General features: G+C 44.8%; 2 protein-coding genes across 2 annotated transcripts; one reads left to right on the forward strand and one right to left on the reverse strand.

Moving 5' to 3' along the window:
• The first annotated feature begins 1,605 nt into the window (after positions 1-1,605).
• LOC127773488 (protein translation factor SUI1 homolog) lies at positions 1,606-3,732 on the forward strand. Its single transcript, XM_052299551.1, has 5 exons — positions 1,606-1,752; positions 2,583-2,687; positions 3,012-3,223; positions 3,303-3,356; positions 3,460-3,732. Exons 2-5 carry the CDS (start codon positions 2,651-2,653, stop codon positions 3,502-3,504), a joined length of 348 nt encoding a protein of 115 aa, XP_052155511.1. The 5' UTR covers positions 1,606-1,752; positions 2,583-2,650; the 3' UTR covers positions 3,505-3,732.
• Positions 3,733-4,765: 1,033 nt separating this feature from the next.
• LOC127773487 (uncharacterized) lies at positions 4,766-8,365 on the reverse strand. Its single transcript, XM_052299550.1, has 3 exons — positions 7,791-8,365; positions 6,686-6,790; positions 4,766-6,600 (listed from the first exon to the last, which is right to left on the reverse strand). The coding sequence occupies exons 1-3, from the start codon at positions 8,175-8,177 to the stop codon at positions 5,053-5,055; spliced, it is 2,040 nt and encodes a 679-aa protein (XP_052155510.1). The 5' UTR covers positions 8,178-8,365; the 3' UTR covers positions 4,766-5,052.
• Positions 8,366-15,385: the final 7,020 nt, after the last annotated feature.

A 15,385-nucleotide genomic window follows, 5' to 3' on the forward strand; every position in this document is an offset into this window, starting at 1 on the left:
TCAGGGACACTCTAAGAGTACCCTCACTAACTGAGGGTATTCTCTGGGAAACCCCCCTCACAAAAGAAGATATCCTAGTAGCCTAACGAGTACCCCTAGCCCAAAAAGCCTACATAGGTATTTTACTATACTACCCCTCTCTTCTCCCCCCTCTCTCTCTTCTCCTTATTTACTGGCACCTCCTCCCCTCCGCCTCCACGCGTGCTCGCCTCGTCCCCTCCGCTGCTCGCCTCTCTCTCTCTCCCTCTCGCCGCCGCTGCTCGCCACTCTCCTCTCCCTCTCGCCGCTGCCGCTCGCCACTCTTCTCTCCCTCTCGCCGCTGCCGCTCGCCACTTTCCTCGCCGTCGCCAGATCCCACGCTCCCCCTCCGATCCCACGCCGCGTCACGCTAGATCCAGCACGCCGCCGCTCGCCGGAGACGCGAGGTGTGCTCGGCGATGGCGCGGTCCTCGGCCGCGGCGGCCTCGTTGAACCCGGGGAGCGGCGGCGAGGACGAGGAGGAGGGCTGCCTCTCCCGTTGCCGGTGTCCACCACCGCCCCTCTCTCTCCCTCTCCCGCGCGGATCTGGGCCCCCCGCGGCGTCGGCGGTGGCGGGCAAGGCGCCGGCAGAGGAGGCCGGGCAAGGCGCGCGAGGTGGCGAACACGAGCGCCTCAAGCCGTCTCCGCTCGTCGCCGGCTGGTGGCCGACGGCTGCCGCGGCGCGCGGTGGCCGGATCTGGTCGTCGTCGTTGCCTTTCTCTTCTCTCTCTCTCACTCTAAGGCCGACGGTGGTGGGCACTGCGCCGGCGGTGTCGGGCGCGGCGCGATGAGACCGAGGGAAGAGCGAGAGAGGCGAGAGTGTAAGGGGAAATTTGGGGGGACGACACCGTGTCCACGAGCTCCACACGCGCACAGCGCGGCGCCTGGCTGCGTCTCCCCACGAAAAGCTAGCGAGGCGTGGCGAACGACCCTTTCCCAACCGAGGGACGCATTCCGTCCCAGGGGAACGACGCGGACGGAAAAGGGGACGGCCGACGCCAAGGGGACGGGCTAAAGCACCGCATTGGTGATGGCCTTAGTAGCTGAGAATTGTGCTGGCCCATGGCTATTGGATTTTATTAGGGCCTGTTCAGATTGTAGACAATGTCAAAATTTTGACAAGTTGATAATATTGCTAAAATTTTAGCTGGATTTCTGATGTATTTACTAAAGTTTGACAACAAATTAAACATAAACACATTTTTATTAACTATGCCAAAAATGATATGATTGAAAATGTCAATCTGAACAGCCCTTTAGTCCAGGTCGATCGGTGCAAAGCAGCCTAACATCAGCTACAGGCTACTTACCCACTCTCTGCCGTTGGATACATCTTAAGGCTGAGGAAAAAATGACAGACAAAAATAAACTGTCGGTCATGTATCTCGTGATGAATATACTATACACTTTTGTTGTGGGTCCTAGTATTATACTACTACTATATAGTATTAGTAGTTGTATATACAAGTATATTAGAAGGGAAAAAAAAAGAAGGAAATACTCCATCTCGATAGGTCGGCTGGAATCCAGAGGCCCAAGAGCCGTGTACAAAGTGGGCATGTATAATTAGCGTCTCTAGCGTTGGCGGTTTGCCTAATTACACGTTTTCCCCTCTATATAAGCAACCCGGCCGGAGGCGTCGGTACAACGCAGCTCCTGGTCAAGTCTTATCTGCCTTCCTCCCTCCTCTCGCCTTCCGCCTCGCGTGCGCTCCACCACCGAAAAAAAGGACAGGTATTCCCCTTTCCTCTCTTCCTAATCAGGTGCATGCATGTCTCAGATTTGGGGATCTCTGGGTGTTCGGTCGCATCTGGTCATGAATTTTCGATCGGTTCGATAGGTCGTTGGTCCCGGTGAAGAAACGGATCTCGTAGCTTCGGAGTTGTTGCGTGGGTGTGGAGGTTTTGGGCGGAACGGATTTGGTGCGATTTTGCTTTGATTCAGGGGTGTTTGGGGCGTCGGAGGAGGCGTAGATGGGTTGGATGTGTTCGTTTGGGGGTGATGGGTGGTTTGATTTGGGGGGATTTGGGGAGTCTCATGGTTAATTTCGCGATTTTGGGGTGGGGTGGAAACCCTAATACGATCTGATTCGTTCTTCCTTGCTTTGGGGAATTCATGAACAACCTTGAGATGGTTAGATATAGTGATCCGTTCACTGGAGTTTCATATTACGATTTGTGCAGCGTATGAGTAAGATTTGGGGGAATCGTGACCTTGAAAATCTGTCGCCTCTTCCTGCCCAGAAATTGGGGGAACTCATGTTTGGTGGTTGATTTATTAGCATGGAAGGTACGGGCATCGAAGGGAATAAGCCCCGTACAATAACGATTTGGGAACCATGACCTTGAATTCATCGCCCCTTCCCGCCGAGAAATTGGGGGAACTCCATGTGTAGGGGTTGATCTACTAGCACAGGGGAATACGAAGAACATGATTAGGCTGTGCGCTTCTGCTACAGAAAATTTTATGTTGGGGGGCTTGCTGGATATTGTTCTGTGCTAGCTGCAATTTAATTTCTTCATTGTGCCTTTGGTATAGCATATTGATGTGAGTGATCTGTGCAGGTTCCACATAAAGACCAACGAGTAAAAGCTTGATCTGTCCGGTGCCAACCAATCAACAAACAAGTTTCATGTCTGATCTCGACGTTCAGCTTCCATCTGCCTTCGGTACGCTTCAGTTCATCTATGCTACCTCCTGAATGAACCAACCTTTGTATAATTTGATCACTTCCTCCTGAATGAAGCAAACTTTGTATAGTTTGATCACTTCTTGTTTCGTTGTAATACAAACTAATGGGCTTCTAACTTGTCAACGTTGGATTAATGAATCATGAATTAATTTACCAAAATGTGCGCATGGCATAGAGGTTCATGTTTATTGTAAAATGATCAACAGCGTACATAGCATATGTGATGAGCTGTATTGAAATTCCTATCTGTTCTCTGGTGATATCCTATCTGTGTTCTGATGATGTTGCATTGTTTTGATAGATCCGTTTGCTGAGGCAAATGCTGAGGACTCCGGCGCTGGCCCTGGAGCAAAGGATTATGTGCATGTGCGCATCCAGCAGCGCAACGGCAGAAAGAGTCTAACTACTGTTCAGGGCTTAAAGAAGGAGTACAGTTACAACAAGATCCTCAAGGATCTGAAAAAGGAGTTCTGCTGCAATGGTACTGTAGTCCAAGATCCAGAGCTTGGCCAGGTATGCACTTAGTAATGCTTAACTGGTTCTCAGTTTTCTGCTATGAGGATGTGCTGGTAAGGTAAATTTGTGGTTGCAGGTCATTCAGCTTCAAGGTGATCAGCGTAAGAATGTTGCCACGTTCCTAGTTCAGGTATTGAGAGTTATCAGAGCAGAGCTATGACTTCTCAAGAGATTAATGCTGCTAAGTTGACCTATTTATATTCTGAATCTGATTTTTTATCTCTTTTTGCTAGGCTGGGATTGCTAAGAAGGACAACATCAAGATTCACGGTTTCTAAGCTGCCTATAGATGCTCGTATGCAATATCGTGTGCTGCCAGATATTGGGAAGCCTCTGAAGCTACCAGTTACTGTTCTCTATATTTGAAGTCATAAGACTATTTGTTGCTATTAAAGCGATTCTTGCTTGATGCAAGTTGTGTCCTCATTATGCACTACCAGCATATTATGAGTATGGTTTGTCTGGGATATTGTCAATCTAATAAAAGTACTTGCTATTTGACTATACATCTGGTTTTGGTTCCTGTGTCTGCTATCATCGTGGTTACTTCCAACATGCTGGCTACCTGTTGATTGTCATAGTAATATTTCAACATCTGGCGCCATTTTGAATTTCCTTGTATCGGTATTAATTTTCCGTGATGTCCTTGCTTTTTTTTTCCCATGGTTCAATTGTATCGGAGTGTAAGCTGTGCCGTTGTGCGTCTTGTCCCGCCGGTAGTGCCAGGAGAAGGCAATTTCTACTACCTCTCCGTCCCAGAATATTGAGAATTTTTTCCTAAGTACAGCCATCAAATTTTTCCTCCGTCCCACGGATCCAATATCTTGGAAGCAATGTCCATGTGATGTAAAGATTGTTTTTTCCCCTTCCAATTTACATCGCAGGTGAAGAGTGCTTTTGCCTGCGATTTGTTGTGCTTTTAATTATACTGTACGCAGTGGCAGACACTTGGTGGAAAAGAAAGCTTATCTTTGCTGGCTATGCAAGTACCAGAACAAGTAGCTGTTGCAGAGTGATGGTGACGAGGATTGTCCAATGCTATGCAAGTACCAGAGCCAATGCAGCCGGTGACGAGGATTGCAAGCAGCAACGACGACGTAGATTTTTGAGCGTCAAACCGGCGAGGCGGCGACTCGGCTCAGCTCATCCACCACGCCTGGCCATGCAAACACGCTCTCGGCAACGGAGAACGTCATGAGCAGCACGCCTGTGAGAGTTGTCACGCATTCTTCGTGCCGTTCACGGAGGCGACATCGCTCGCAAGCGTGGCGAACCAGACCATCCTACGCATCATTGTGGTTGAGCAAGTGTAAACCTCCTGGACCCCCCCTGCCCAAGTTGCCACCCGAAGGCTTATCATTCCTTCCGGTGGGAACTTACGGAGAGTGATGATGAGCACCCTGCAATAGATGGCCACATCCATCATGCAAATTGATCGGTTTGGTTCACCTGACATATATCATCAAGGAATATAATTAACATAGCCATGCTACATATCTGAATCACATGAGAGGTGTATGTAGCCCAAGAAGTTAGTAGTAGTAATAAACATGGTTGAATAATGAATTTGATTGAAATTACTAGTTTTACATTTGATTACATGGAGCACCTGATTCTTCTAAACAAGCTAATGTGCTATCGGATCATCAATTAGTAACAGCCACTGATAGCACCCCCTTTGAGGATCAGTGCTGCAACACTTCCTCCTCTACCATATACCCGGTAGGGTGCCTGCCTGCTCCAGAAGAGGATACACCGTCCATCAGGCATGGAAATGTTCTCCTTCTGAACCACTGAACACATGAGATTGCTTGATTCGGCATTGCTTATATCTTCTGCTTCAGTGCCTGACGCAGCTGGACCTTATGCCCGTCGAGCTTTGCCTCCAGAAGTTTGGACTTGAGGTTATGCGTGTTCTGTTTCTGCGTGCCCCGGGGCCACTCTATGCATCCTTTCATGGCACGAACCACATGAGGGTTTAGCAGGTCTGGACTCCATTCTCCGACGCTTGGTGAAACTGTGCACACTTCTCCGTTCTTCAAGCTAGGAGAAAGTGCAGCATTTGACATTCGACCGCTTGAGAGCCTGCCGTTCAGTAACTCGGATCCCGTCTTCTTATGGCCATCACCATTCGACGATCTCCACAGTCTGCCAAATGAAGACCCCTTCTTCCGGTACTTCTCTGCTGTTGTTGAACAGACTTCACTGATCTCGCTATTTGACCTGTTGTCATCCCAATCTGTTCCACTCACCGATGCATCATTTCCACCACAAAACCCATTTACCGATGGTTCGCTTCCATCCGGTGAATTGCTAGAGCCCTGCTCATCAACATGGCTGACAGTCTCCCATCCACTATCATCTTCCTCCTCATTTCTATCACACAGTTGATTGGAATATTTGTTCAATGGTTTTTCCAAGAAGATGTCTGTTTCCGGACTAACTGTATGGATCTTCGTTGCATGCCTCTTGGGGGTACCTCCATTACACTGCCCAATCTCCTTCTCATTAGCATCATCCCTCTCTCTGAGTTCCTCGAACACAGCAAAAATGTCCTCTGAAGGAGGTGGTGGTTTGTAAGAGAACTCTTTGATGTCATGAAACTTCATGGAGCAAATTGCTTCCCTGAGCCTTTCTCCATCTCTTAATGCTTCTTTGTTCACACCGTTGCCTTGGTGGAAACTGAGGAAAGACTCAAGGTCAGACTGAAGCTTGCTTAGCTGTGAATACTTGCTGTCCAGTGTCAGCTTTGCATCAACAAGCTTCATCTGTACCCTCTCTTCACGCCAAACCTCTGCCATCTGCAACATCTTCTTTTCTTCCTCCACCTCATCTCTCATCTTCATTGATTCACTCTTCAGGGCCTCAACCTCAGCTTTGTCTTCCGCAATCTCCTTCGCTAATTCGTCACAAACCTCCTCCATTAACTCCCTAGCCTTCCGTTCCTTTTCATAATCTTGCAAATATCGCTTCGCTGCTGATTTCAACTCAGATAGCTCACTGACCAACTTGGAATTCATGATTTCTGCCCTTTGACGATTTTTCCTCTCCCGGTTCAGTTCCTCTTTAACAGCATCTAAGATGTTTCTAACCTTATCATTCTCCTTGCTCCTCCAGGATGCCTTTTCCTCAGCAAGGTTCCTCACCAGGTGATCAAGCTTCTTCTTTGCAGATCGACTCTCAGCTTCAAGCTCATGGATCCGGTTGTGGGCCTGCAAAAGCTCTGCCTTTAACGCAGAGATTTCTGCATCGGCAGATACCGGATAACGGTCACACAAAGCACCATCAGCACCCCTCAAATTGTTGAGGCCCCGACGGTCCCACTTTGTTGCCACCTCCATTTCAATTCGAGGGGATGGAGAGTAAGCTCCCACCTAATAATGGTTCACAAGCATTTCATTAATCAAACCAAACAGCATGGAAGGTGACAAATTGTACTGATTCACGAACAAATAATACCTCCTGAATGATGTCGTTGCCAAGAGGCTTACTTCCTGTCCTACCTTCAAGAAGCGCTTTATAATAATTACAACGATCAGGCGTATGCGGTTGCTTTGGGCTAGGCTGCAAAATTTGTTATATCTTTTAGTTCACCAACAACAATTGAAAACTGAAAACAGAACAATGAAAATCGTATGCAAAATGATGTTGCTTGTCCAAAACTCTCCATTTGAAGGATTGCATTGCCCAATAGCATTAGATGCAGCTAATATCCGGGGACCACATGGATTGCGTCCTATGTCCTAACAACAGCTATGTAGATAACATATCGAATATGCGGATATCACATATTCTGCCCCAAATTGATGGAGAAACAGCCAAATAGAAGTAATCTGGAAACGATTAGGATCACTAATTGGAACGATGCAGAAAATGAACTTACAAAAATCCAGCATGATACCGTGCAAGCCAACTGTCTCAGACAGATCTGGAGAGATGAACACTGCCATTCGCCCTAAAACCATAATGTCCCAGCCAAAATAATGCGTGATTTACTAAAGACTCCAACCTAATAAGCAAAAAATGCTGAAAAGTGCAATCCTAAAGTCCCGAATCAAGGCAAGATGTGAGTTCTAGCTTCAAAATGGATGCAAGATGCTAGACTTCCAGCTCCGGTTTTCATCATTAACATGAGGTCCCTTGAATTGGTGGCGCAACACGGTTGAAGTTTCCACTCTTTAGGGGAGATAGCGACATATTGCGCAAAAAGTTCGCATCCAAAACACACTCGATCCGCTCCGTGGATGCGCGAGTGTTTTCATAGCTTTCAGAAGAATCAGCTCAAAAACTTTTTGAAAAGCTCCAAATTTGCAACATTCCAAAGAACAACAAAAGAACAAGTATGACAAAGCACCAGACCACTCGATTCCCCAACTACTCAACAGCGACTCTGCAAAATTACAAGTTTGAGCTGCGGAAAATGCACAAGGAAAGGGGAGCAAGGCGGCGACGTTATCGCAGATTCCAACAGCGCGCGGCCGAATCAGAACCCTAGAACGCATCAAGGTCTACCGCAACCTCACAACAAAAGATCCACACGGATCTGAAAGACAAGGCCGCCTACCTCGAACCGTCGGCGCGGCGCCTCCCGGGACTCCGTCGGCGGCGGCGCCTGCGGCGGATGCACGCGCCAGAGAGCCGCCGCGATCTTCCTCACCGACGCGCCCGCGCCCGCGCCCGCTCCGGCACCGCACGGCGCGACGGCGTCCCCGCCGCGGGCCGCGGGCCACCGCAGAGGCGGGGTGTCCGGGGGCGGGGCCACCGGCAACGGCGCCGCCGCCGCCGCCGCGCGGCGCGCGGAGGTGAGGGAGGGGCTCTGGACGAGCAGCCGGCCACGGCCACCGCGGCGCGGCGTCCGGTGGCGGGAGCCGGGCGCCGCCTGGCGCGGCGTTGTGGCGGCTGGGTCGGGGGACCTCGCCGGCGCCGGGCGGCGCGGGCGGGGGCGCGCCATCGCCGGGGCGCGCGCGGGTCACTGGGCGGCGGCGGCGGCGGGACGGCGAGACGGCGGCGAGGGCAGTGGCATTCCCGTGAATAGCGCGCGGAGCGAGATCTAAGCAGCAGGCAGTGGTGGTTTTGATACGGGCAGTGGAGTACTCCTCTCTAGTGTAGCTGTAGGCCTGTGAGGAGGCTAAAGAACATGCATGGGAAAAGGAAAGTGAAAAGGAGGCTGGAATTATTTGGGTTTTGTCAAGTTGCAAGTATTTTGATGTACTCCTTATTTGTTAGTACTATTGTTATTATGATTTTTAGGATATGTGAGAGAAATGGTTTGAGTTGAATTAGCCTTGTTTGAGCATAGATGTCGATATAAGTATAAAAATCAAGCGCTTAAAATATTTCAGTTAACCATCAGTGAAAGATCACTTACTATAACATTGGAAAGAAAATATATGATAAAAATAGTATGCAGCAAAATAACACTATAGATAAATAGATGTGGATAAAATGAGATGAATATTTTGCCCACCAGACTTGAAGCTCACGTGAAGGATATGGAAGAGAAAAAAGATACACGATACTATCCAAAATCCAACTCTATATCTACCGAAAAATATGGGCTTAGGGTATAAGAATAGCGACTGTGTCCCCTATTATCAAATATATACTAAAATATATTATGAGTCCACTTATAAACATGGTAAAATAGCTAACGAGTAATATAACATATTTTTCTTGATGCAGTTTTTTATGTTTTAATTGTCTCCTTAGATTTAATTTCTATGGTATGGATTAGATATGCAAATAGATTTTTGTTCTTCTGTCTGATTAAAAAAATATGAATAGGATAAGAGATAAATGATGAGATATCCGACACTATCCATTTCTCATTCTGGCTTCGAAGGAGAATACAAGATAGAATTTGGGAATGGCGTAAATCCGTCAGTAGCTGATCTAGTATCTGAGTGGAACACTAATTGAAACATTGTGCCCCATGTAGGGAACATTAAGTTCTGAATACTTCAAAAAGTTGTACGTTCAAAAATTTTAAAAGGCGAAATAGTTAGTACTAAAACATTTTGCTCTCTCACACACAAAAAAACATTATCAGTTCAAACATATATATATTTCTTTCATCAAAATAACTATAAAATGTATTAGTATGAAATCTTGTTTTAAAGGTATATATTGTTCTTGGTAGATTATATTTTAAAATATAATCAATATTATTTTAGCAAGCTTCGAGTGGTTTTCTATATTTAAAGGTCTGGAGTACTACGAAACAACATTAGTTTTAGTTGAGGTAAAACGACGCTAAGTATACTTAAAAAATTACTACTATCCATTAAAAAAGTACCGATATATTTTTTTTCTAGGATGAAAGCGGAGTTTAAGAGGGAATGATGCCATATCTGCTGGTTGTAATGGATGAGCTTTTATTGCAACCTTCAATTTTTGTCCTAAGATATGCTAGCAACCCTATGACTTTTTTGGCTGGGCATTGCACTTGTTCAATTTTCCTTTCTTTGATAGAGTAAAGTAAGAAACCAACCTAAAATCATTTCTAAAATGGTAGTACCCCTTACATGTCACTCCAATAAACTAATATGCTGTTATGTGTAGGCCTTAACTGCCCCTTGACCAAAGAAATGTATCGGCAAAATATCACTTCGAAACCTGTCTTCCTCCGCCTTATTTTAGGTTTCTAATTTTCCCTTCCATTGACATACTTGGATTCACTTTACTGGGCAAAAACGCTGGTAAGGCAGTATTGATAGATCTGCGGTGCATGAAGCGATCGATCACCTCATCTCGTCATAATTCTCATCCTGCGTCGATAAACCACACATGAATTTCTTTTTTTCATCCTTAATTACATCGCATGATTAAGGTGGTGTTGGTATTCACGGACTTAACTTTATCTTTAGTCCATATATTTAGATACTAATTTAGAGTATTAAATATAGACTATTTACAAAACTAATTATATAAATGAAAGCTAATTCGCTTGACAAATTTTTTAAGTCTAATTAATATATAATTAGAGAATGTTTACTAGGCTAATTGTGAATTAATTAGACTCAATAGATTCGTCTCACGAATTAATCCAAGATTATAGATGTGTTTTATTAATAATCTACGTTTAATATTTATAATTAATATCCAACATCCGATGTGATAGGGCCTGGAAAGTTTTAGTCCCACCTAAACAGAATATAAGGATCTAAGCTTGTCACGGCACGTCACAGCTGGGAACGCCTGAGCGTGCCAGCTCGGCAAACAAACCGGGTGTTGGGCGGGCGCAGGAGGACGTGCTGCCCACGTTCGCGTCGCAGCACATGCGCCCGTGTCCTGTCAAAACTGCCAAGTTCCATATGACACACTTCAACCGGTTAGTACTAGTAGTACCCAAATGGCAGCCAATACTATATGTCACGGTGAAATCGCACGTGCCACGGGACAGAAAAACTGTGCCTGTACTGTAGCATATATATGCATTGCCGTTCGTTCGTTCGTTCATTCCTTTCGTTCTCCTGTAGCAAAATCATGCAGCAAACGTGTTGATTGAGATCATCACGAGTAATTAATTAATCGAGACCAAATATCAAGATGGGTTAAGCTCCAACTAACGACATCGTTGGTGGTGGATCACGGAGTTCGTGGCGTGTCCCTTTAGTACGGGGGGAAGAGTAGAGAGCTGGCCCGTCACATGAAAGTGGTCATCAGGACGCCGTCGGCTGCCGACGTGTGTGGTAGGCTGGCTAAGCGCCTCTGCATAAATGCCGACGCGTGCATCGTGGTGGTAGCTCGTACGCCACTGGTCCAAAAGACCGACCAAAATCGTGGCTCGATTCTACCCCTTGGTGGGAGGAGGGTGAAGACGACGCCGAGTCGAAGGCGCAACGCGGCGTGCGGGCGGCGGGGCCACGCGCACAGGGCGGGGAACATGGCGCCGCGGCGTCCGGTTCCGCGGGGCGGGGGCGGGGGCAGGCGGACGAATTGCTTGCGTTGCGCCGTGGTGTGGGGTGGGGGTTGGGGTTGGGGATGCCCGATGCCGTGCTTGGCTGCTTGTGCGTGTGCCTTATCAGTTATCACTATGCCGCCGGTCTCCCGGTGGAGCCAGCCCACTGTCCACCTATAATTTCCCGGAAAAATATGTATTGAAAATCACGTACTACCTCTGTTTTTAATTATAGCTATTTTTAGTACTACCTTATTTCAAATAAAATTATTTCTTCACCTATCTTCTCGTCTCAATCAATCACAACTATTCTATTTTATCTACTTTCTCTTATCAATCAATCCTACAATCATTCTCATCTACTTCTAATTAAAAAATGCTTACATATTTTGGATTTTCTTTTTCGTGTACACACCCGTTTCTATAAACACACACGTTTATACGTGCACCCCCAGAGATCGGACCGGTATATCGTAAGATTAACAAAGTCACCATGAGCAAAAGTTATGCGTATAGTTGAGCTTAGACAATAGTGCATGTTATGTATACTTCTGTTTGGAACGTAGCAATTTCATTGATAGGAGTTTTCAAGAAGCCGAAGAAGTGACTTAATTGATTTGCGCAAGTTTTGTTTATCTACTGACTTTCATGTGATGCTAACTTTGTAGTCGTTGATGATATACGCCCTACAATTTAGGATAGAGTGAGTTTTTTTTTTTATGATTATATGCTTGGTAAAACCTCGATGTTTAAATTGGTCTTAGTGTTATAATGCATTATCATAATTTTAGTGTAAAATACGACTTATAGCGAAAGAGAGAAATACGAGGAGTGAGGTGAATAGTTTAAGGTATAAAACTGAGCCGGAAAATTGTTTAGAATGTTAAGTGCTCCGATAGCATAAGTTTGAGGGAGTAAAATGGATTCAATTTTCTTCTTGACTCATATGCTCATCTCTAAAATGTCTTACATCTGATATTAGGAGGATTATTTTTATACTTGGCTGGGGACACCAATATCTCCTATCTCATAAAAAGTTACTAGCAGGTAGCAACCTATCAGTACATCTTTAAAGAACCCTACAAAACTAATCTAATCAGCCATGTTTCTCCTTTGGTGCAAACTGGGGTTAATAATGTGAGTGCACGAGGGGGCTATCAACTTGCCTCAAATGAAAAACCAGAGAAGGCAAGCAGATGCAAAGCTTTTGCATGCAGGATGCTGCTGCTTTCTTCTAGACATCTACTAGTATCAGCAGCATATTGGTTGAGTGGAGCCGCAAGCTCCAAGTTGGGGAGATGAATAATCGTAAAGAGAAGCCATTGCAATCATGTCAGCACACTCCCTTAATTAGCCAGACCACCCTAATTAAATGGTACCCAATGTGCAGCTCCCATTGGCATGGTCAAGGAGAGCATCACGCCACCATGTGTGCAGCACAGTGGCTGGCTGGCCCCCACAGAGACCATTTGGGATGATTGATATAGTTCTCTAATATACAAAATCCGAGCATGATCCTTGCTGCCAAATAAATTATAGTGTGTAGGATTAACTAGAGCTTCAGAATGAGTGGTGAAGTTTCAGAAAGTTCAGTCTTGCCAGCTGAGCAGAGCTTGCTCTTGGTTTGCATGGAAGCTGCAAGCTCGAAGCATAGTGATCTGAGCTCGAGCATCTGAACACTGCATGTTTCATTGTTTCTGGAGTAGTGGAGTTGTATCACTATTTCTCTTGTTTCTCTTTCTTGGATCTTGTGATTGATGCTGCGTAGGGATCTGAAAATGTGGGGGTTTTTTGGGCCAAGTTCAGACTTCAGAGCATCGATGCTTGGACCATTGGGATGAGGGAAAAATCGCGGATGTTTTGGATCGATCCAGTAGTGCTTTAGAATTCCAATAGCTTGATTAATCAATGGATGAATTAATTAAGTTGGGAATAATGTTTAATCACGGTGGCTATATATGTCATTGGGAGGAGGGAAAGGAAGCTTGGATGTCTGAATGCTCATGTGTAGTTTTGACCTTGATTTTCGTGAGATGATCATATAGTAGAGTACTAGGTTAACTGTAAATTCAGAAAACACTAAGCAGAGCAGTTCAGGAAATTAATGCAGGATTCAAGTCACTTGCTGTACCTGTACGAGTGTTTATTCTGAAAATTTCCATGCAGGCTGTATTCTACTTACTGGTCGTCGTTAATGTCGAGCCGTAAACTCCTGACTTATTTGGTTCACAAGTTAATGTTCAGAGATCCTCTACAAACAGTTAATGTTCAGAGATCTTCAACTACTGTTCCATCAGTAGTCCATAAAGATAGATAATATCTGCGTTGGCAATACTAGCATCTGATCACCAAGCCTAGTACGGTGGTACTCTCCTATCTATCAATTATGTGGATCAAAAGGTGCAATTAAATTCGTTGATCAGAGGCAGTTGGGTCGAAGCATAAATTATGATTCTGCAACTGTATCTCATTTTCAGCTCCATTGATTGGAGCTTATCTTGTAGTTTGGCACAAACAAAATGGTGGGCATATGAACATGGCTAGCTCTTAACTTCGCTGTATAGGCAGTTCTAGACTCTACACACACACTGGCTGTATCTAGTAAGTGTGGTTAATTGATCAGTAATCAGTTGCATTGTTGGATTCTTACATAGATGCTTCTGCTGATATTTAAGATTCTCTTGGTTCTTAGAATGTCAAAGATCTATAGTTTGTTGTGCACATGAGTTTATTCAATCTTGTGGCTGCTGTAATAGTTGTTTATTTCAGGGTGCTCATCAAATTTGTAAAGAACCTGCATTTTCGGATTGTTAATCTTATCAGGTGTCAGATGTATCCAGCATTGGATACTATTCACTTTTGGTACTGCAGTGTACGCTCATTCTAATATATACTACTATTTCAAGTTTGGAATTTCAATTGAGTTGATACTGGTAGAGGTCATCAGATTAAGGATCACTGCAAACAATAATCTTAGACCATTGTTTTTACTAGCTCTATTGCTAGATCAATTTGTTACTAGAAATTAAAGTCCCAGTTATAAGACTTCCAAGTTTAAGTATCTGACGAAGCAAGGTCCTTCTATACGATCCTAGCACCATTTTTTTCAGACAATAAATTCGAACCATTTTGACTTCCTTCAACCACTGTGCAGTTGCAAAAGATTCAAGATTAGTGGTTATCGAATTGATGGGCTTTTCCTGAACCGAATAAAAATTGGATCTGACAAAGATTGCTGTTAGGTGGTACAGTCACATCACCTGCAGCTATGGGCTTAGCCAACTATATAATTGCTTTCCTGGAAGCTTTGAGATTACTAGAACTGCATACAAATATTTCTGATGATGAACAGTTCCTTTCACACAGGAACAAATCCTATTGTTTAAGGTGGGTACCGACGAATACAATATAGTATTTATTCTGTTCCAAAATAAATCAACTTTTGTACACGAACGGAGTGCAACTCAGTAAAAGTTGAAACTGAGCATTCATTTTTTTTTTTTGACGCTGAGCATTCATTTATCATTGTAAACAATTTAGCCTCCTTGTCCAAGAGTTTCATCCTGTAACCATGATCTAAGAGGACAATTTGTCAGCATGGTCAAATTTGCCTCCTTGTCCAAGAATTTCATCTTGTGACCATCTTGTGACAACTTATCAGAGGAAAGTACGCTGTATTTCAAAGATGCACGTGTGGTGTTCTTTTGTTTAAGGTGAAATGCTTCAGAAAGAAACTACGAGTGCTTCCTTGTTTGATTTGTTAAATGCTCGTGTTTCTACCACTTAGTAAAACATTGTTTATATGCTGTGAAATGTCTGTATGCTTCCAAGAAAACATCAATAAAATTCAACACTAAACTGTAAACATTAAGAAAATCAGACTGCCTGATCGCATCTGCCATAGTTTTTCCCCCATAAAGTTCACACGATGATGGCTGCGGTTTGCAACTCCCAGTTTTTGCTATCTACTCCGTGCAAGAACTGCAACCTTTTATTCAGACTGAAACAGGTATTTTTGAACAAAAAATGTACACTTTTGAAACAACAAACAAGTATTAAAAGCACAAATTTGGAATTGAGTGCGCATTTCTCATTTGTGCATGAACAGCTGCATTAAACCCAGTTTCTGTGGGTCAGGAAAGAGAGAGAGAGAAAATAGCAGGTCTAACCTGGCATTGGAATTCAGAGTTTGCACTGTATTGCAGTGGATAAATTCCGCAGCTTGCACGTTGCAGCAGCCACCCTTTCTGACCCGCTTC

Source organism: Oryza glaberrima, chromosome 5, assembly GCF_000147395.1.
Source record: "Oryza glaberrima chromosome 5, OglaRS2, whole genome shotgun sequence".
In the NCBI taxonomy this organism is placed as follows: Eukaryota; Viridiplantae; Streptophyta; class Magnoliopsida; order Poales; family Poaceae; genus Oryza; species Oryza glaberrima.